At 42.7% G+C, this 24188-nt stretch overlaps 1 protein-coding gene across 1 annotated transcript in view; it reads right to left on the bottom strand.

Moving 5' to 3' along the window:
- Positions 1–22603, bottom strand: part of SIGMAR1 (sigma non-opioid intracellular receptor 1) — a 112695-nt gene extending 90092 nt beyond the window's left edge. The window contains exon 1 of the mRNA XM_069214835.1: positions 22250–22603. Coding sequence (XP_069070936.1) covers positions 22250–22397 — 148 coding nt within the window. The 5' untranslated portion in view covers positions 22398–22603. The remainder of the gene's footprint in view (positions 1–22249) is intronic.
- Between the last annotated feature and the right edge of the window lie 1585 nt (positions 22604–24188).

Below are 24188 nucleotides of genomic sequence, written 5' to 3'. Positions count from 1 at the left end.
CCCGCTGGGCCATGAAGGACCGCCAGCAACTGAGTCACTGCAAAGGACACCGCCGCCACAAGCACCGCTGAACAGGGCACCGCCGCCACAAGCACTGCTGAACAGGGCACCGCCGCCACAAGCACTGCTGGCCCATGAGCGCCAAGGGCACTGACGCTACTGAGTCCTTCACGAGCAGGAGGAAGCACTCTGGGCACCATGCCCCCTCCAGAACCAGTGGAGATTCACATCCACTACCTCAGTCCTTAGCAGGATGAAGCACTCTGGGCACCATGCCCCCTCCAGAACCAGTGGAGACTGTCATCCACTTGTGAGACTGTGGCTTTGCACTCCCCAGGATGGAACAGTGGGCATGTGGCCCTCTCGTGGATTTGGCGTTGTGCACTCAACCGGCTGAGTTGCCCCCCCTTTCCCTCCCCCTGAGGTGCTCGTTTTCTTGCTCTATGATGCCCCTGCACTGTTCTCTCCGTCAGGGTCGGGATCTTGTGTGGGCCTCGTGTTCCACAGACTTCATTGGAGCACTACCTGGACTACTAAGCTTGGTGTATAGTGTATGTATATATATATATATATATATATATATATATATATATATATATATTTTTTTTTTTTTTTTTGGCGTACTTAATTTTAATATATTACAATGGTTACACTCATTTTCTTTTGTCTTTGCATTCTTCCAGGGGGGTTAGGGGGTGTAACTATAATATATCATGCTGTATTAGTGTGTGTGTTGTCGTGGGTGGGGGTGTTGCGAGTGTGTGTCCCTGTTTTTTTCCTCCCCCCTCCCCTATGTCGTAGGTGCAATACTCACCGTTGTCTTCGCCGCCGGCGTTCGTGCTCCTGGTAGAGGAGCAAGAAGATAAGGGCTGGCAGGATCTGCAGCTCTGGTTCCATGGCGTCCGGATTCCTTGTGGGGTGTGTAGAAGTGAGCGTTTTCCCTTCGAAGTCCTGTTTCCGCCGTGCTTTTGTCTGCGGTGAATCCGCCCCGGAAAAGGTTGCAGATTGGTAGGTTGTGATACTGTGGGCGGTACTTTATCCTCCGCCTGTCTGTTGGTGGTGACCGCCAAGCTGTTTGTACCACCGTGGCGGTCGGAGTGTTAAAGTGGCTGTCTTTGTTGGCAGTTTCCGCCACGGTCGTAATTGTAATTTTTTTTACTGCCGGCCTGTTGCCGGTCTTACCGCCGCTTTAACACCGACCGCCAGGGTTGTAATGACCACCTAAGTGAGTTATCTGGCCTTAATATGTGTGTGTAAACCTCTATCCCACTGGCAGCATGCCCTTTACAAAGTGAGGATGGCTTAGGAGGGGGGTTATGTTTTAATCTCTTATTTTAGGGACACTTAACTCTTTCACTGCTTAACAAACTGCAAATGTGAAGCACTTTTGTGCTTTCTAGGTGGACACATAATTCCACGAAATAAAACACTAATCAACAGCAAGTTTAATGGTTGAAACAAATATACCCTGCTCATTCTGCTTACTTAATAAAAGCAATATAAAAACGTCATTACCAAGTGTCTCATTAAAAATGTTGGACTTTTAGCCATTCTGGAGTTTATTTAAACATTCATGCGTATAAAAAGTACATTAAGATTTATAAAACGTATAACCAAAAATGCCCTTTGTGATGGTACTTCCTATGATGTCAATCTGAACTGTATATGATAATCAACCCTCTACTATTCTCCACAGGGTTTGTGCCCAGGAAGACCTATTTTTTTTAAATAAAGACGCTGTTGTTTCCCTTGTTTACATGGCAGTGAAATCTCCCAAACATCGCACTCCGTGCCACCGGGCATCTTGCAGTCATCGCTGACCCAATGCCCAGTGCAGCAGCAACAACTGGTTAAGGGAAGTCCTGGCTCAATTGTAAAACCCAACCCTGCCCCTTCCTCCACTTACACAATTAGTAGCGCCAGGAAGTTGTCCAGGTTTGTTTTCCCGTCGCCCTAAAGCCACCACGCCTTTCCTTGTGTTAAAATTCCTGTTTCTTTGTTGTGTGGGCTGGCGCAACCACTGTGCGCGTTATTGATGTTTCAGTGGATTTGTGTAAATCTTTCTGAAATGCCAGGACAAGATGTTACCGTTCTAGTACAAGGCGCGCTCGCCCAATGCCTGCAGCGCTTTAATACTCGCGTGGCCTGCAGGAGTGGACCGGGCACAGGGGCACCAAGCACCCTCTGCCTCGGAGGGGAGGGGAGATTTCTGTAATAAGGGAACCACCCACGCTCCGTGTAATAGAAATAAAAGCGCCACGTGACTGCAGAGCTGCCGAGTTAAGCCTGGTTAAACAAACCTCGATCCAGCAACAGCAGGAGTTTGCGCTAGCTAGGTTTCCAAGGACCCCCTATCACTCGAATTCTGCCAGCTAAACCGTGCACAATATGTGCAGAGAACACAAATGTCCTCGTTTAGCACCTGGAACTGGGAAGAAGTGCAGTATTATTGGGGGAGAAGAGGATACAGATGAAGGCGGGTGTAGAAAACGTAAAGTGATGGATTGGTTTTTGACTAAGGTGACCTTTTTCCTTAACAGGCAAAATGTCAAAGTGATAGCTTGTACACATGTTGTCAAGTTTGTTACCAATGACTTATGATCAAAGAGGCCTTCTGGACAGGTGAAGATGTTCTGTATCTGAACCAAACACAAATCCATGACAAAGGGAAAAAAATATTCTCAATTCAATTCAATGGTGGGGAATTCAGAATATGGCGGAAGCAGAGTCCCTTGTGATATAAGTATTTATTAGGGGTGGAACAACCCCCCAAAATACCAAGGCACATTGGTTTAATTTGTGAAAAAATAAGTGTCAGGGCCCAAGGTATTTTTTATGATGTACCACTGCAGCTTGTGCAACCTGCCATCACTGCCAAATGCCAGAGCTACCCTTACCTTATAACCAACACATTCCAATTAAAGCCCCCATTTGGATTATTCAAAGTCATTAAATATATAATGCAGGGGTGTGGAATTCCTATAGCCCAACACCCTGAATATATTGGTTGGGGTCAAGGGCAACAAGTTTTCATATTTATTTTGTCATTGGCCACGTAGGGCCAACCCCCAGTAGCACAAACTTTCTGGCTGCCAGTTTACTGTACCACATTATGGATCATGGAAGGGCATTGTGTCAGTAAAGATAACATGTGTGTCCATGTGTTAAATGCTGTTCGAACTTGTATTTATGATTCATTAACGTGAATCCTTTATTATTAGGGTGACCGCATGCTATGGAAATGTAGAAGCTCAGACAACCATAATGATGATAGTTCCAGTATAAAAATGTGTACACTTCATTGCGAAGTTGAATATGAGGCTATGTATAATACTCCCAGAATGCTCTCTGATAAGATGCAAATATTTGCAGAAGCTTGCAAGTAATATTGAGGATTCTTGGTTTTAAAATCAAAAAGTTCATTAAAAAAAAATGCAAGGAAGGGAAAAAATGTTCTGCTAAGCTGCTGTGAAGTTTTAAGCACCATTTCTTTGAAGCATCATTTAGTAAAATATGTTGATGCGTGCTAGTATTTCTAGAAAATATATCCATAATGGAAAAATCATTATAACCAGTTTCAACAAGATTATGGGAAACATTAAAATAAATCAGCATTGTTAAAGTCAGTAGGTTCGACAACTTTTTGGTTTTGCCAATGCGGGTCTTGTTTTGACATGGTTTTTGAAAAACTTTATTGTTGTGGGAGCTGCCAGGCCCTCACTATTATAACAAACATTGGCAAAAGCAACAACAAAAAAAAACTCAAAAAGCACACATTGCCACAGTAGTTCCTGGTACTGAGCAAAACTTCTTTGCGTTACAATATGCTCCTTGTAAAAGAGCACAATGCAGTCACTCATAGTGAAGCCAGCCAGTAGACAGAGAGAGAGTCAGAATTGTAATAAAAACAAAAGGTCTCGGTCTATACCAGACCTAATAAGGGGCCCAATTCTTAAAGAAAGTCACAAAAATGCACCTATAGTATATGTCCTTGCATTAGTACAGATTTACAACTCATGAATTACCTAGAATTTACAGAAGTAGGCCAGGAAATGGTATTCCTAGAAAATACAGGGGAACAACATTTTAGCTTAAGCAAATATGTATGTCTAGATGTACTTGTGCAAAATCTGTTGAGTATTTGCAAGTTCACTTTCCCTCCAATTACTTCTTCCCCCAACTGTCAGGAATAAACGTCCAAGCTTTCTTACTACGGACAACAATTACAGAACCCCTAAAACATGCACGTTCATAGGTTTGCACAGACTCAAAAGGGCAGTCCAAACCTGGACCTATTGCTTGCTGCTATCTTCAGCCTCAGTATGTACATCTGCAGAAAGGTGGCAAAATAAGGGATTTGTTTGTATTCAAACCCTACTATAGTATGAGCCCTGGCATAATCAGAGAGGCTATTTATCAGAGCCCTTATATAATGAGATTGCTGCCATGGTTTGTTACCGCATTACTTGGCACCAAAGGGACAAGTGGATTTTGTTACAGGACAAGCAGATTTATGAAGCAACTTGGCCCATGGACAAGTAGATAATTTATTAAATTCCATACCCTTGAGAATGAACTGGACAAAGTATTTATATTTTAATTAGGATTTCAGGTTTTATGTTATTTATTTTTTGACATCTCAGTCTGTATTTTCCATATTTCTAGTGCTAATTTTCAATTTCTTTAAAAACGTTTTTTTTAATGAAGCTGAAACTGGTGTATTTCTACTTTTATTTAAAAGGTAAATGTACACTCTTGAATGCCTGCTAAGTTTCAATGATACGAACACCCACAGATGATAAATAAATACAGTTATATGAAAGCGTGCAAACTTTAGTATCAACCTTGTGCATATCTACTGCTGCTTAAGCCGGATTAAAAAAGAAAGGCATTTTAGTAACCATCTTACCTGTCAATACGCACAGCTATGGCCTGGCAGTCATAACTGAAGTCACTCAAGAATCACAAATAAAAAAATAAAAAATTATCCACATATAAAAATAAAATACAGAATGGAAAATAAATGTATTTCTGTTTTTATTCATCATGTGAAAATAAGTAAAACTGGAAAACGGGGAGCCTTAATTTTAATTCACATATATATAGAAATTTTAAACAATCTATGGATGTGATGTCAGGAAAAGACTGACCGCGCCACCATGTGGTGTACTGTCAGGAATAAATGCTGGTGTTGAGAAATAAGTGCTGGTCCTGAGCACCGGAAAACGCCGGCACAAATTAAGTGCTGACTGCCAGGGCAGTCGTTAAGGGGCATTTAGTTCCACAGTTTCCCAACTCCCCTGCTTCGCATTCACCCTTGCCTTGTAAAATTTCAGAAAGCCATAAGCTACCTTTAGATGCATTTCTTCTAAACCCAATGGCCACTTCACCAATTGATGGCAAGGCTACTAAGGCAAGGTGATGCCATGAACGAAGATGGTCTCAATGTATCCCTTAGATCCAGTAATCTTCCACCTTATCTACCTGCCCCTTTCTCCTGCTAAGATTCTTGAACAAAGAAGAAATTATCCAGATTCCAAGGTCTAAGAACAAATTAACTAAGTAGACTGCTGCTGAACAGGGATTTCGAAGGGTAAGAGTGCTTAGAGTATCAACAATAGGCTTCTGACAACGTCAGCAAGGAGGGGAATGGTGATGGGATGAGATCACTGATCTTACAAGATCTTCCATCTCCCTTCTTTGCCATTGACCGTCCACTACCACTCCTTCAAGAGCTCTCTGAAGAACTACGAAAGTGATCCAAGTTAGGTAGAATCATTCTTGTCTTCTACAACCCAATCAGTGTCCCTTACTCCTATTGAAGAGACTCTGAAGGCTGTGATGCTGGACTACCTTCAAGGTACTGCTTTATTCCGGCTCCCTCTTTTGCTCCAGCTTCACGCATATGAGGTTAATTCATTTGTGTGCGCTTAAGGCACTGAGCTGCTTTTTGGTTTATGGAAATAGAGTGGATGTCGAATCAGTCAAAATCCGATGTCTGCAGGTGGAGGATTACTGATTTTCCCACGTTGAACCCCACTAGAGAAGGGGTCTCCAAACTATGGCCAGAAGGCCACGTCCAGCTCTCTCCAAGATTTGATCAACAGTTAAGTAATTGATTATTTTGTCAGAGCATTTGCTAATGTTTGACATTTTTACTCACTGCATGTCATTTCTCATTTTAAGCAGGGCATTGTTTCTTTGTTATTGCCACATTTCTCTTTTGTTGTGAATTATATCATGCTAATTACAAAAAAGATCCAAGTAAACCTTATTTATCCCTTCAAATTTTATTCATTCATTTATCCAACTGATTATTTTAAGCCTGTGATTACCTATAAAATGTACGATGTGGCCCTCGTACCGAAAAGTTTGGAGACACCTGCACTAGAGGAAAGATCCTTTCCATTCAAAAGGAACCTTTGCCATGGGACACTAAAACATGGTGCCACCTCTGGGGCGTTCTCTTCTCCTACGACAACTGTTAGAATTAATCGTAGACTCAACAAGTCTTTGTACCCTAAAATCTCAGCTGTGCTCTGTTGATGCTTTCTTCAGCTTAAGCCTGGTCAGTCGGATTCTGCCATATTTATCCATCTAGAGTCAAATGGTAATCAAGAACCCCTAGGCTTTGTATAGGCTGGATCTGGTCTATTTTGTCTCACCCGACTACTCAATACATTTCCTTAACACATTCAAAATGCCACTTAGTCTTCATAAACTGAACCACATTTCATCCTCTCTAGGATCTCTTTACTGGCTTGCAGCTTAAGGAACTTTGTGCAGTTCAGGTACCATCTCGTAAACAAGGAATTCTGAAAACCTCAACCTGCTGATCACTGGGCTCCTTCACCAAACATGCTGAAAATCCTTTCTGTTCACCTCTCAAATGAGCATTATGCAAATCTTTGTGGCTTGTGGCGCAAAGTCCTTAGGAGTGAAGAGTATATACACATTTAGAAACGAGCTTAGAAACTTGGCTCTTTGCCCCACTCTCACTGGAAGCCTCTCAAGTGGCATTTAATTGCATGGCGGGCATTCATCTGATGCTTAGCAGCCTCAGATGTGCTTCAACAGGAGGTCATGCTTGCATGTGGTTCCTCCCCTGTGGCAGGGCAGAGACAGGGCACAGTAGGTGCCCCAAGGGTATGGCAAGTAGGCTTTAGGCCCTTCAAGAGCTGCTGGTGGGTACTGTACTCTGGCAGGCTGGACGACCACTGCGCAGTGAAGGATATAGTGGCCCAGCTCCTCAGCAATACAGCATCACTGGCTCCAGAGGAGAGCTGTAAGTGGACTGGCATATGTGGTCACTACTGTAGTGTCACTGATCCTGTGGGTGGTCTGGATGCCAGGTAATCCCCTTATCTGGTCCTGGGTAGACAATGGCTCCTTGTGGCATGCCAATTTTAAGCTTAGACCAATTGTGGCACATTACACCTTGATAGCCAGACATGAGGAGTAGAACTCAGGAATCTGTACATAAACCAAATATCCTTGACCATTATAGCAACAAGTTATTACAGTCTAGAATAGAGGTGTACTCCTCTGTGTGGATATGTACATTCTGTCTACTACACATCAATTACAAAGGGCCTGGATGGCTCTTCTCTACCTGAAGAGATCCCCTAATATTGAGCTTAGGCAATGTAACACACTCACTGTGCATCTTCCTAAGCCACAACACAAACGATTGTGGCACACCATACTGCTACCTGTCCTCATTGGTAGCAGATCATATAGTCATGTCTGGACTGCTAATGGAGAATTTAGAAAGTTGTTTATAAGGACTTCATAAGGGGGCTCCACGGTTAAGGTATCTGTGTGGCAACAAGCATCTGCATATTAATATCATTTTCATTGCAAAACAATTCGGACACAATCGAGATTACTCATCAGTGTGTCTCGACAACTAATAATGAACCAGAAATCCAAAGAGTCACTATTGTCCGATTGTTCGAATGGAGGGGCAGCCATCATTGCCGGACATAACCTCATCTTTAGCGTCATATATTGTACCAACACAGAATAGGTTAAGTCCATTCTGCTATATTCTGTGTGCAGGCTTAACTTCATTTTTATATCTTCCATAGGTTGAGAAAATGGAGTACCACTGGGAAAATGAACCCACACGTCTGTTCAGGTTCACAGGTGTAAGTATACTACATTCCAGTGCTTAATGCCTCAGGACTTTGACTAAAGCTGGACAGAGGAGAATCACGTATTAGGACATTTAGGTAGCGAGGTCATATAAGTGAAATATATTACTGAATAAAGTCACATTAAGACAGCAGATATCTAGAACAGTAAAAAAAAGTGCATGTGTGTTGCACACAAATGGATACACATAGGGTATTGTACACATTTTCTTGCAGCTAATCGTTTTTTCAAAGATTTTTTTGCAATTAAATTAATAACAAACAAAAAACTAAAGACGAATTTTTGCGTCATATCTCAGGCACACAATCCTGTTGATGCTATTAGCCAACAGTGAAATCCAGTCCAGTCAGTATTATAAATTCTTGAAAGTGTGGCACAAAAACAATGTTTTATGAGCATACTTTTATTAATAGAGCACAAATAAATTGTATGAATGTGTCACAAAAGAGAGAAGCTGAATTTTTCAAAAACAATATAAATATCATACAATATATTATACTGACAAAAAGTGCCTTTCCTTTGGTCAGTTACAGTTTGGTCAGACTTTCCCCAAAAAAATGCACTTTTTTTTTTTTAAATATATCTCTATACCCCTGGCCACAAGACCCTATGATAAAAGTTGGCATACAGAGCTATAGACAAACTGCAAGTTAAGGGAAGGCTTATCGTGTTTAGATGCAGATCTTCCCTGAAGTTTTGGAATAACTGCATATTTTTCAAGAATGTACAATGTAGGGGTGAGCTGTTACCGAAGTATTAAGGAACAGTGTTATTATACGCATGGCTAGAATGGTGTATGTCATTCTGCCCATCTCATCAAGATGTGTAGTGTATTTTACAAAACAATGGAGGATAGTCCATTGAGCCTTGCAGAAGATGGCTTATCACTGACTAAAGCATACACATCAACCCTTTCGATTGAAAATTTGGAGCACTGAGTATTGTTTTGGTAGGTATTCCAACTGAGGTGAATTAATAAGGAACGCTATTTTTGTTGGTGGTGAAACTTTGAAAAGTATGTTAACACATTAAAGTCTATTTGTTTCTTATGTGAGTGAATACAAGTAAGAAGAGTGACACCCACTAAATGTTGTTGAGATGATAAATAAGAAATATCGAATGCACAATACCACTGTCTGTTTATTACTTTCAAATGATTGGTCTCATTTTTAACTTTTTGAATTACCCCCAGCCAACAAACCATGTAGCACACTGACACAATTCTTGGATGAAGCAATCAAGGGTGCTATTAGAGATTTCATGAGTAAGGTCATTTAATATGCCAGGAGTAGTGTAATATGTGAGGTAGTAGGTCATTTCTGACCCCTCTTGAAAAAGGGAAAGGGCACCATTACCCAATCAAGTCTTTGGCTCTTGACACTCAACAATTGAAAACAATAGCAAATTCCACTCTTCACATCCGCGCACTCTATCTACACCAACTCCTATAAGAAAATCAGTCCCCACAAAAGGGTCACTGTCATACTGTACATAAAATACACAAGAGGAGTGTTCAATTGTCATTAACGTAGAAATGTGAGGTGTAGATAATTAGAACAGAATCAACTTGGTAGCTGTTTTACACATCTGAGCAACCTTACATAAATGGCCACAGCCTGCTGAAGTCCAAAGACGGCTTCTCCTAATCTTTGCACTTTTACCCTAGTGCTAGCTGGATTTTACTCTTCACTTCTGCACTAACCTCTCCCTACATATACTCAGATCAGGATGCAGTTGTTGTGTCAATGATCTCTGAGCAGGAGACCAGACTGGTGCCAGCCTTTTGAGGTCCCTGTGCACTACAACTCTCCAAGGAATCTCACATCAGTTAGGCCAACTGCAATGACTCTTGATCACAAAATGGGCAAGCCAGAATATCCATTCTACAGTAGCACCCTAACATGGCCAATGCAATGTGAGTGTCACAGCTGTAAACTAAAACCTGTAGTGTGAAAGGTCTAATGTGGACGAAGGCCAGGACACAAGTTGCGTCAATGGCCAAACTCTATTGATCCTGTACTCCTACTGGTAACATGACAAGCGCTTAAGAAGAGTGGGTGTTAAAGAGGTCTGTAACTCTCCAGTGAAGATGTGTCAACTTTCAGCCAAGATCTACTCCTAGAAAAAAAAAATGAATAGCTGGACAACATATCAATCTTCGCAGGCCAATGCATCTTGTAGAAGCTCTTCTTCCAACAGACGCTTGTGAGATGGGAAACAACCAATGTTGCAAACGAACTAAAGAACTGAAGGATGAGGTCTGACGCCCACAGAGTATTCGTGCCACATGGCAATGAGTAGTTTACTCATTCTCGAGCAACCACAGTTTGGTACTTCTTACATCTTGTGGTCCAGGAAACCAAGATGAGGTGAGGTAGAGGATAAATAGATTAATATTTAGAAGATGGAAATGTGGATTCTTCCTTGAAAGAAATGGACAGGACAGAGGAAGAACACAATGCTTTTCTTTCTTATGAGACCTGGTAGATAGAGTGCAAAAACCATGTTTTGCACAGTCCCCATCAATAAATGCACACTGCTTTGCACCTGAGAAATGCAATGTCTTGCATACTTTCGATCCACAACTCTGCATGCACGAGACACTGCCATAAACCATTTGTCCAGAAAAATATGTTAACACGCTGTTTCAGGGGATTGTCTTGTTTGAAATCGACTGTGCATACTGCCAGAGTTTGCTGGGGGCGCATCTTAGCAACTTGAGCTGTTACCTAGCTCTAGTAACATAACACTGTTAAGATCTCTTCAGTGGTTACCCTGGAGGTTAGAACTGTATTTTAATATTCTCAACTGCATGTTTGTATAGATGATAATCTGGTATTCCTGTTAGGAGAGTGTCCATAAAAGAATGCTTCAGTCTAGCAAGTTTGCAAACATGCTTTCTCTGAATACAGCTTATGCACGCAACATCTCTGGGGAATGTGAACATACAGGAAAAAAAAAAAACTTTCCATCTTCATTCAAAATGATAACAATGTAGATATAGTTTGAACATGTCTGATGTTTGTGCTTAACTCTTTGTTGTGAGTGGTTTGTTGCACTCACTCCTATATCCGTGTGGTATTTTTGAATGCATGAGGATGCTTCGTTGACTATGGTGAATGAGGAGTTTGGCCGCAGCAGGAGAAGGGACCTCGCTAGACTCAAATGATCTTCTTGCTACCAGGGAGAACAAGAAGATTGGAGAAGGAAGGGTTGACAAGAAGGAGTGAGAAAAGGGGAGGGGATGCTCCTGGTGATATTATTAAAGTTCTACTGGGTCTCATCTTACTGCTGGTGTCCACATGAAGGTAGGACATAGGCTCTGGAATATACGCTTAGGAATGAGCACTTTACGGTATTGCACAAGTTCTCACCTGCACAGCAGGCTCTCCGTGGTATCAAAAAAAGTTCTCACCTGTGTACAGCTGGGCACTGGTGTGCGTATTCTTTACTCATAGTCATAAGTGCATACAGATCATAATACCGGGTATGAAATAAACCTCAGAGTTCTACAACAGTACATTCGTTTTATTTTAGGTGTTCAGTATGGAGCAAACATTCTGAAATATGATTGGAGATTTAAATAAGAAATGAGCACTATTTACAAGAAGCAAGTTGTACCTCATATAGAAAATCCAAAGCCAACACTCAGAAAATGATGGCTAAAGCAGATGGAGCAGCAAATATGGTATGGGGAACCTAGCTTACGATTCTAGTAAAACCCTATAATGAGAAAACAGTCTATATACTCTACGCTGGCCATGCAGTGAGAATGTTCTAGAAGGGTCCAAAGCACTATTTTTCACTCGAGTGCAGGTCTGTGTAATTCTACATTCATTAGTGCTGTCAGAAGGGAGTTGGACCTCTACGTTGTGAGCATAATGGCATACAGCACATTTAAATTAATTATTCATTCTTTAAGCATTGTGAAAGATCAAGGGAAAACACTGTATGTAAAGTCTACGATATTATGAGTAACTGAGGTGCCTGCTCGACTTATGATATGGAAGGCGCTGGCCTTTTTCTGTTTAATGATTGGAGTGCAGCCATGAACAGAATTTTAATTTAGACAGTAACTCGTAAGTAGCAACAGAATCAATAGTAAAAAAACACCTCCAGATAAGGCAAGACAGCATCAGAAGATGATTGCATGTCGGCAGTGGGCCCGGGTGAAATTTCATTTACAATGGCGTAGTCCTGCTTCATTTCTAGAATTTCTCATTACTATTTTTACACAAAATTTCTCCGATGATATCATGTCACATAACTGAAACTTTGAGTAAAAATCCTATCGCAAAAATGCAAACAAACTGAAAGCAAGTGGTTTTTGTTCCCATCATGCGGTATTTTGAGCATTTTTAGAGTGAAATGCATCCTTGCACCAGAAACGGACACAGGTATGCATTTCGCTCTTGCAAAACAGTGCAAAAGGCCAAAGCTGGGAATTTGGGTTATAACACATAATTTATTATTATTATTTTTTTTTTTTAAAGAGTTTAGCGTAATTTCTCCAGAGAAATTTACACTAATCCGCCCAACCCTAGTTATAAAATCTAAGCTAACGAGAGTGAACTGAAAATAAGAAGTAAAATATTAATATAACATAACATTTGCATTTTTGGGTCGAGTTTGTTTTACATCTTTATAGGTTCCTCATATTGCTATCAAGGGCACAGGGCTGAGGACTCATCAATCGAAATTCCGCAATGACCCTTAAATTTTGTAAATCTACATTGGCTCAATGTCGAGTTGTGTGCTAGGGAATAGGCCCTGGCAGGTGATGTGGAGAGATATCACTGTCTAGGTGTGAGCTGTGTCGAGCTCCCTTATTGCCAAAACAGGGGAAACCTCAGAGGTAAACTTGTTTTTCTAAAAACACCTTTGCTAACGAAGCCAAAGCGAAAAGTCAATCCCTGGAGAAAACATGTGGAAGAAATTCAGCGTACACATATTTAACAATAGTATCAAAGAACTTACACTCACACTAAATAATACGCCAAATGCAAATACTTCATGTTTAAAACCACAGGAAGAAGAAAATAAGATTAGGCATTTAAATGCCACAATGTAATTGAATGTAACAGCAAATACTGGAGGGCAAAACTGGTCTGCGTTGCAACCCAAGCCTGGCATAGTGGGCTGCAAACCGCATCTCTGTGGTTATGGTGCACACAACGTTCTTCCTGTAGGATTAATGTATTTCACTTTATAACAGTTTCACACAAAAACCAGCCTAGAGATAGAAACTTTTGGGTGTAGTTTAATGTTTGGGAACCAACATAGAAGATGCTGAAAGCAAACCGATTAACTCCAGTTAGACACCAACTTTCCTCCATGTAAGGCTCTTCCACACTGCAGAGCTATGCTGAGCGCTAGGACCTGACAGTTCACACAAGACTGGGCCTTTCAAGATGAATGGTATTTCTATAACCAGTTCTCCTAGTTAAAGAGATATCACACCGTAGTTTAGAAGCTTCCGTGGAGGACAAGGCCTAGTTCGACTCTCTACCTTCTCCTGTGACCAATTTCCTCTCGAGCTGGCAACAGGTCTTTAGCATAGTAAATTCTAAGAGGGTTATTACAACTTTGGAGGAGGTGTTAATCCGTCCCAAAAGTGACGGTAAAGTGACGGATATACCACAAGCCGTATTACGAGTCCATTATATCCTATGGAACTCGTAATACGGCTGGTGGTATATCCGTCACATTTGGGACGGATTAACACCTCCTCCAAAGTTGTAATAACCCCCTAAGTGTCTTGGCATGCCTGGTCCAGAAAATGGCTTTTCAGGTTCTGCCAAAAGCCTCTGGAGGTTGCACTCCGTCAACGCTCCTGCCCTCTAGTGACGTGCAATGGATGTCTCTGCTTCCCAATCTTGAACTTGCATCTTTCCAAGAGCTGCAAACTCAATATTAATGTTTTAAGCGCCTCTCACTTTGAAGGTATTTACCATTTGGGGGTCATCGCCAATGGCCTCATCCCATAGCAACTGACCACTCTGTTTCAACAATCATAGAGCCAACTGCAACAGGGAATTTCAAATAGCAGACTTGTAACTTCATCCACTCTTGCCCATTGGTAAAGTCTTGTATTTAATCTCATTGAAATTCCTCAGTCTATCAAAGATATCAATGATCAGGAAAGAGGCGAAAATAAAGTTTTTCAGGGCACATGAAATATGTAGTCAATTCTTGGGATATGGGTTGAAGAATTACTTATATATATTTTTTACAATGTATAACAATGAAACTTGCAAAATAGTTTCTGCCCTCACGAGGTCTCTAAAGTGCGTATTAGATTGAAACATCAATGCATATAAAATAACAGGGAGCTTTTTCATTTGTTAGAGCCAGGGATGATGTATACACCGCTTGTTTGCATTTCTTTGTTCTCATGGAATTTGCATCCCACCAGATATTACTGGTAGATGCATATATTACTGCCCGCCTACTCTAGTACCGAGAACTGCGCTGAAGCTCTTACCGTTTCTATTTTTTTTTTTCCCCACAGGTGGTTTGCACTTTGATAACAATTTGTATATACTTGGCCGGTCTAGGGACAGACTGCACTTCTATAAATATTTCAGCTTACTCTTGAGGCAACATGCACAACTAGAAGAGAAAGCTTAGGAAAACGTATTATTCCCTTATTAAAAGAACCTGCCTGGACCATTGCTGTTTATTGATGCAGGACGCTCGGGTCTCTGTTGCCAGAGTAAGCAGTCCCATTTCCTTTACAATATATACAAACTGAACAGAACCAAACATGGTAGAGTTATGCCTAAAGCAGACTAGTCAACAGCACTTGCCAACAAGGTGTGAGAGCCACACAAACAGCAGAATACATTAGACAGACAGAACCCTCCACCACCCAATACAGCTCACATATGCTGTAAAGTTAACACAAACTACAGTGTGTCGCATCAAGCAGAAAGTAAATTCACACGTAAACTGCTGGACAAGGAGCATATTGGTAACAAGTCATGCAAGCAATCGCTGTCCTGTCTCACTTCTGGGACACAAATGTCCGTGAAGGATTTCAAAATCCCTTCAGACTACCAAAAGGACTAAAGATATTCCTGTTACCCATTAACTCAACAAATATCCTCGCAGGAAGGATATCGCACTGCACGCTCTCATACATCACACCACCCTAAAACCATCATCACAAGAATTATCAGACTCTGAACTGAGATGGAGCTTTGAAAGTACATGGACTGAACCCGGAAGCGGTGACTAGTGGAAGACTATGCAAATGCCAATAGCTTAATGTAACACAATGAAACAACATGAAATCATAAAAACCTACTTCTAAAAGGAGAGATTTCGTTTTTGTTGATGGGAAGTAAAGGGGTTTAATAATTTTCTTTCATACAGTAACTGACAACCAACAACGCCAGAAGTTCTTCAAATTAGTGCATACCAACTTTCATCCCAAAGTACATACTATCTGTACACGATTATTACCATTCATGAAGAAAAGGGGATTGAGGGTCAATTCCTGGGGCTCTCTCTCAAAGCCATATGCTCTTGTTCTGTGCACATCCCCGACTAGATGGAACCTACCTTCTCCGCTGTTTCCCCCCTCTTTTATTCCAGCCAAGGATATGCTATCCATGGACCCCATGTTATCTGGAGGGTCTAAGTTTTTTTTTTAAATCAACAGTAGTGTGTGCTCGATGCACGTTACAGCTCTAAATAGATTTTCAAAAATATTCTTGTTTTCTTATCATTTTTCCTGCATTTCACCAACTCTTCGGAAAACTGATTGTTCTGGAGATTTTAAATGCGTAATGCTGTTCCTTTCTACATTGTGTACAATTTTGAATACTTTGTCACCCCAATTAAAGCGTGTTTTGATGGTTGTTTTTGCATCTCATGTAACAGAGCCCATGTAAAGCACAGTTAGTCACTGTACCGATCTGTGCTATATAGGAGGAAAAAAAAAAACAATAAAAATAACCATGTTGAGGTTGCTGGACAATGGCTTTTCTTTAAAGGCCTATCGTGATTTAGGCAAAGAGAAGTGGAAAAACGATCTTTTAAAGAAATGGCACATTTGATCCCATTCAAGAAAAAAAAACCTGTTATGTTGCTTGGATACATGGAATGCCTGGATAGCAGGCATCCATGGAATGTTTTTTTTCCCAAGTATACTAGCTTTGTTAAAAAACGCCCATCAGACCCTGTGCTGGTCGGCTCACATGTCAAGTTTTTGGACCTACGAGGCACCATACATCGTTGAACAGAGAAGATAGCTGGGAGCTATGGTGGCAAGATTTGGGATACAAACAGAATACTAGCAGATTCTGAGACAGACTAATCTCCTTCAGGGGTGTGGAATTTATTAAAATATCTACTTGTCCAGGGGACAGGTTGCTTCTCAAATCTACTTGTCCTGTAAAAAGATCTACTTGTCCCTTTGGTGCCATGTAGTGTGGCGACAAATTATGGCAGCAATCTCATTATGTAAGAGCTCTGATAATAGCCTCTCTGATTATGCCAGGGCTACTACCTTAGTAGGGCTTGAATACTTGCAGTTTCAATCCCTACTGTAGCAATTTCCTTATTTTTCCACCTTTCTGCAGATTTGCATACTGGGGCTGGAGGAAGCAGTAAGCAATAGTTCCAGGGCTGAAATGCCTTTGAGTCTGCAAACCTACTAACCTGCATGTTTTAAAGATTTTCACCAGCTTCTCTCTAACATTTTCCCATAATAAGAAAGGTTGGACATTTACTCCTGACAATGGCAGAATTAGAACTTCTTCCAGGGTTGGGAAGAAAGTGGCTGGAGGGAAAATGAACTTGCAAATGCTCAATAGATTTTCACATAAGCAAATCTACACATCGTATTTACCCATGCTAAAATACAGTTCACAAATATTTTATAGGGGTACGACATATACCATGGGTGCACTTTTGTGACTTTCTTTAAGAATTTGGGGCCACATGTCAGTAGGTTCAGATTTGCGACCCGCAAATTACGAGTCAGAGAGACTCGCAATTTGCGAGTCGCAAATCCGAATGTAGGATGGCACCATCTGTGATTCGCAAGGGCTTCGCAAATGCCCACCTCATGAATAATCATGAGGTGGGTCGCAATTTGCGACCCCCTTGCGAATGGCGGCCCTCACAGGGATGGTGGCCTGCTGGAGACAGCAGACCACCATGTCTGTGACTGCTTTTTAATAAAGCTGTTTTTTTTGTAATGCAGTTCGTTTTCCTTAAAGGAAAACGAGATGCATTACAAAAACGAAAAATGAAACGTTTTCGTTTCATTTTTTCAGAGCAGGCAGTGTTCCGCAGGACCACTGCCTGCTCTGAAAAAATGTTTACAGTGACATTCACAATGGGGAAGGGGTCCCATGGGGAGCCCTTCCCTTTAGCGAAAGTGTTAGCACCCATTTGAAATGGGTGAAAACTGCGATTGGTTTGCGCCCGTGTTCGCGGTCACAAAACAATCCTACATTGCACTGCGAGTCGCAATTAGGAAGGGAACACCCCTTCCTAATTGCGAGTCGCAAACCCGTTTTGCGATTCGGTAACCAGGTTACCGAATGGCAAAACTGGGTTTGTGCATCGCAATGTGCTTTTTGCACGCCGCAAACAGCGAAAGTCGCTGTTTGCGACATGCAAAAAGCTACCTACATGTGGGTCTTGGTCTCTAATTAGGTCTGGTGTTAACAAAACATTTTGTTTTTATTAAACTTCTATTTCTCTCTCTTTCGGCTGGCTTTACTGTGAGCGATCGTATTCTGCTCTTCCACAAGGAGCAAATTGGCACACAAAGTAGTTTTGTTCAGTGTCAGGAACTACAGTGGCAATCATTGACGTAACGAAACTGGAGGGTGCCCCTTTGCAAAGAACATGGAGGAGCCCCGTCTCCAGACTCACTCAGGCCAGGTGCTGTGCTGAAGGGGCCCCCAGGAGGGCGGCTGCGGGGCCTTTGTTATGCCACTGGTGGCAATGTGTGCTTTTAGAGTTCAAAAACGTTTTTTGTTTTTTTTTTGCCAGTGTTGAGGGCCTGATAGCTCCCACAACAATAAAGTGTTACAAAAGCCATGTCAAAACAAGACACGCATTGATGAAACTAAAAGACTTATAAAAATATGTCAGATCAGTTGGCTTTGTCAGTGTTTGTTTATTTTCATGCTTGCCATAATCGTGTTGAAAATGGTTACACTGATTTTCCATTAGAAATATTTTTGGGAAATACTAGCATGCACCAACACATTTTACTAAATGACACTTCATTTGCATCTAATCAGAGAGCATTCTGGGAGCATTATACTTAGCCTCATAGCCTAAACTTTTCAAACGTGTATACACGTTTTTCTTTTTTGTACTGGAACCAACATCAGTAGTGAAGTGTGACCTTAAAACATTTATTTACAGCACTCACCCTAATAATGAAGGATTTCAAATAATGAACCATAAATACAAGTTCGAACAACATTATCTTTTGGAAACACATTACCTCAACTGCAGAGAGTTCCACTCTCTGTAAACAGGCAGCCAAAAGGTTTGTGCTGCAGAGGGTTGGGCCTACTTGCCCCAAGGACAAAGTAAACATAAAAACTTGTTGCCCTTGACCCCAAACCAGATGTCCCGGGCGATAGGAATTCCACATCCCTGTCCTTACACCAAAGCAAAGACAGACTGCTAAGGAATCAGGACAAGGAACAGGAGGAAGCCTGATGGATACTGCAGAAGAAATGAAATCCAAGTCCAACTTGCAAATCCACAGTGACCATGTCAGGTTGCCACACAAACAAACAATGGAGAAATATTTTTCAGGGAAAGATGAAACTTAAATAAGTGGTCTCATACAAGTATTTGTGTACCATGTTCTCACAGATGCCAATGTGGAAAGTTCACATTCCACATGGGACACAAAATGCTGCAGGTGACTTGTCATAGTCATTATAAGCATGTAACGTTACGTACCTAGGATCTGGAACACCAGTCGCTCTGCCCTAAACTGGAGCCCCAACCATGCTCCAATTTAAAATAGAGCTGAAGATGCACCTCCTTAAAGAACACTACATCGCGATGCAGTAACAGTTAACTTATATTTTGAGAGCCTTGCTACCTCTTCAATCATTTGTTGACTGTGCCTTTGACCTTATAGAGCTGCTCTGCTCTTTGGTTAGGTTTGTGCTATACAAATATCACACACATGCATTCGACTGATTACAAAAGTAAAAATGGACTGGAGTCTCCTGCATGTAACAGAGTTTTGGGTATTGGTAGGGGACACGGGAATCTTTAATCAACGACGGAAAAAGGCATGGACACAATGAAGAATTCCCCAATACAACCATGGAAACTGTCTGCACATATATTGACGCAGACATTGAAGAAAGAAATGCAACTCACAGGTATACAGCAAGGAGGTGTAACTCAGCAACAAAAAAAAACTCTGCTGGGGGGACATGGCGGAGGAAGAAATCACAGACTGAGTGGCATCACCACAGCAGAGGCTTTGCTGTGGATTGAGGTCTGTAAAAATTTGGCCAGCACAAGAACCACCGACAACACCCTACGGATCATGAAGACTGTCCACCCCAGAACCCCCTTGTATCCCCACCACATCTTCAACCAAGCCAGCGACACCATTTCCCCCCGACCTCTGCCGCACCGTCAACTGCTCCATTGAGACCGACATCTTCCCTGAAGAATGGAAATACGCAGAGATCAATCCCCTGCTGAAGAAACCCTCAGCAGACCCGACGGACCTCAAGTACTACAGCCCCCTTTCTCTGCTTCCCCTCCTGGCCAAAGTCATTGAAAAAGCCATCACCACCCAACTCACCAAATTCATGGAGACCAACCACGTACTGGACCCCTCCCAATCCGGCTTCCGAAGCAACCACAGCACGAATACTGCCCTCCTCCCTGCAACAGATGACATCCGCAATCTCCTGGACCAAGGTGAAACCACAGCTCTCATCCTCCTGGACCTCTCGGCCACCTTCGACACCGTCTCTCACCCCACCCTCTGCGCAAGTCTCCACAACGCCAGCATTCACAGCAAAGCCCTGAAATGGATCGTCTCCTTCCTTAACGGCTGAACCCAGAGACATGCTCCCACCATTCACATCCAAACCTACAGAGATCATCTGCAGCGCCCCTCAAGACTCCTCCCTGAGCGCCACCCTCTTCAACATCTACATGGCCCCGCTAGTAGACATTGTCAGAAACCACAGACTCAACATCGTCTCCTACGCCGATGACACTCAGCTGATCCTCTCCTTCACCGATGAACCTACAGTTGAGAAGACCAACTTCCACAACAGGATGAAAGCAGTCGCCGCCTGGATGAAAGACAGCTGCCTCAAGCTCAACTCCAACAAGACAGAAGTGCTCATTTTGGGCACCACCCCCTCTGCCTAGAACGACTCCTAGTGGCCCTCAGCACTCGAACTCCCCCCCACCCCCCCACTACCAACCGTCCATGGACATAACCTCAGCATCATCCTCGACTCCTCGCTATCTATGAACCTCCAAGTCAACGCAGCCTCATCCTCCTGCTTCCACACGCTCCACCTGCTCCAAAAGATCTTCAAGTGGATCCCCATCGAATCCAGAAGTACAATCACCCAGACGCTCGTCAGCAGCAAACTCAACTACGGCAACGCAGTCTACGCAGGTACCACCCAGAAGCTCCAAAAGAGATGGAAAGAACCCAGAAAGCCGCAGCTACACTTAGCCTAGACATCCCTCACCGCAGCCACATCTCTGGGCACCTTAGAGACCTACACTGGCTCCCAATCAACAAAAGAAGCACCTTCAGGCTCCTCACGCATGCCTACAAAGCCCCAAGAACATCGGAACTGCCTACCTCAACCACCGCCTCACCTTCCACACACCCACCAAACAACTCTGATCCGCTCACGTGGCCCTGGCTGCCTTCCCACGGATCTGCAAGACCACAGCCGGAGGAAGATCCTTCTCCTACCTTGCTGCGAAGACCTGGAACTCTCTTCCTCTTCATCTCAGGCAATCTCCCTCTCTGCCTCGATTCAGGAAGGACCTCAAGACCAGCCAACCAGCGATTCGACTGAGCTGCAGAACCCCGAGCGCCTTAAGACCCGAGCTGGTGATTAGCCACGCTACACAAAAACCTTGATTGATTGTACAAAGAATTTACTGGACGCAATACATGCATCAAATTGAATGCAGGGAAAGGGACATTGAGACACTGTCCAGTATCCCAGGAAAACGGATCTTTGAAAGTGCTAACCATCTCTGATCATGCCTAGTAAACCTTGTGAAACTAGAATTTGGAAGTCCAGACACAATGTTAAGACTCAGAAACAATACAACAACGAAACAAAAAAATCGAAAGACGGGGCCAAAGACAATAGTACACCCGTAGATATAATGTACAATTGCAGCAAAAAACCCACACCAAACGTTCAGAACCTGCATCTGGTACGAGGAAGGAAGGAATTATTTATTCAGTTTGATTATTTTAAAGTTTTTACTCAAGATAAAAACTTTATAGAGTATAGATCTCACAATCTTTTAGGCTGCAACTGGGCTTTGCATGCAAAAAAACACGTTCGACTCGGTGGTAACGGACTCACTACTCCGCAGTGGCTACATGCAGAAATAAAAAACAGAAACGCTATTCATCCTGGATTTATATGTTATTTGACATGTACAGCTCTCAGCAGGGTAAACAGGTGCAACACCTAGGTTTCACATTCTTTGAATAGTTGCACCAGTCGCTGAGCCTAGATCGTGGAGGTTAATGCACACAGGGAGGGGAGAGGTCAGACCTGCAGGACCAGCGCTAGATCCTTAAGCTCTTTTCTTCAGGTTTTAATGAAATTCTTTGCATCACAACCGTGTGCTGAAAGTTATCAGTTATTTAGTCAGTCAATTCATTGAATTTTTAAAACTAGTAAAACGTGACTACATCTTTCAGAATTAACTGATTTAACAAATCTAAAGTTAAATGAACCCTGGACATGCTTTCTGATGCCCTGTAGACACCAGACTATCTGCCACGGTGCTCGTGGGAGCTATCCAGAGCCTCCCATCTATGCACTGAAGCGCCTACAGACTACAATGAGGGTCTCACCTGCATGCTGCTTGGCCAGCTCGGCGATATCCTTCTGGTTGAAGAGATAGGACTTGGAGCTGAGCCACGTCCTCAGCAACTGAATGACCACAGCCAGGACTGCCAGCAACAGCGCTGCCCGCAGTGCCCGGGAGCTCAGCACTGCCATGCTGCAGCCAGAAAAGGACCTTGGGGTGCAACGCTCCACCTGCAGCGCGCGCCGCCTCCCTGTTCCTGGCGCAGACCGCACACGCCCTGGCGCGAGAGTGGCACAGAACAGGGAGCTTCGCACGCACGCGCTCTGCCTGACACTGGCAGCCTGTACGCTGGACTCTAGCACGCGCTGGTTAACAGCACTGAAAAGCCACCTCCTCCCGCCTGCCGTGGAAGAGGGGGGAGAGACACTGTAATTAAAGCAGGCGCCATCTTGGAAGAGTATGTTGCATAGTTAGTGTACTCGAATGGGAGAGAAGGATTATTTATTTATTTCTCACTTTCCCAGGTATTTGTGAGTTAATGTGACTAATACATCAGCAGGAACAAAAATACTTTATTAGAAAGGATTACAAAGGATGCCGCCCCCATACTTGGTCTGATATGAATATGGCCCACTAAGCACAGCCTCAGCCCAAATAAACAAAAGCAATGTGGCATTTCATTTTTTAGAGCCTTTTCAGTGCAGCCTAACTAAAAGAACACACATTTCGATCTTAGGGCGCCGGTTAAACCAGAAGTATTCCGAGTGTCCATTTTAGATTGGGTTTAACTTGCTTGGGTTCGGAGAGGTTCTCACCCAAGCATCACTCCGTCTTTGATGTCAAATGATGTGTACAGTGTACATCATGGGCACTCAAAACATTGTTATTTTTTATTTATTTATTTATTTATTTAATGCGTTTTTATATAGCGCGGACTTTACCCGAAGGTGTCAGAGCGCTTCACAATAGGCAAAGTAAAGATACAAGAGGAGAAGAATTACAAGTGAGCCTGTTACAAAAGCAAGCGTTACATTACATGAGGCAATAGTGATAATTGTGCAAGTATAAAAAAATACATGAGGTAGCAAACGATACGTTACGAAAGGAAAAAGTGACGTGTGCAGGTTACAAGAGCAAATAAAGTATGAGTAGAGGGAAAAAAAATAAAAATAAAAAATAAAGTGGTAGACACTCAAAACACTAAAACAATAGTTATGTTACATGCGGCAGTGGTGGCCGTTGTGCATGTATCAAAAGCAAACAAGATATAAGAGGTAGCCGTTGTGCATGTATCAAAAGCAAACAAGATATAAGAGGTAGCAAATGATACGTTGTAAAAGGAAAGGAGGTGCCGTGTGCATGATACAAAAGAGTACAAAATACAGGTAGAGGTATAATACTGCACTAAATGGCAGACACTCAAGTGCCTGGGAAGGCACTTCTATAGGCATGGAGAACAGAATTTCCTATAATGGAAGGACTTCCTTCAGAAAACAGAGGGCTTGAATTAAATTTGGAAGTGTCTTTGAAGGAGGAGAGCTTTGAGGTCAGTTTTGAAGGCCTGGGAAGAGGTGGTGGTCCGAAGCTGAGGCGGAAGTGAGTTCCAGATTCTCACCGCGTTGCCTGAAAAGGATTGGGCCATCGATCTTTCCTTCTTGAAAATGGGGGATTCAAGCAATAACTTTTCTGCATTACGTGATGGTCTGGAGCCCCCAGAGAGTTTCAGTTTATTCACCAGGTAGCGAGGGGAGGAGGAGTGCAAGGCTTTGTGGGTGATACAAGCAGTTTTGTAGATAGATCTTGCCTCTATGGGGAGCCAACGGAGGGTGGATAAAATGGGTGTAATGTGGTCGCTTCTTTTGGCCCTATATATGAAACGAGCTGCTGAATGGAGAATAGACTTCAGGGGGGAAAGGTGGGATTTGGGAAGGCCAGTAAGAAGAGAGTTGCAGTAGTCCAATCTGGAGAGAACCAGCGATTGG

Source organism: Pleurodeles waltl, chromosome 1_1 (assembly GCF_031143425.1).
Source record: "Pleurodeles waltl isolate 20211129_DDA chromosome 1_1, aPleWal1.hap1.20221129, whole genome shotgun sequence".
Taxonomy (NCBI): domain Eukaryota; kingdom Metazoa; phylum Chordata; class Amphibia; order Caudata; family Salamandridae; genus Pleurodeles; species Pleurodeles waltl.
Note: the sequence above shows the minus strand (reverse complement) of the source record. Positions and strands in the feature narration are given on the sequence as shown.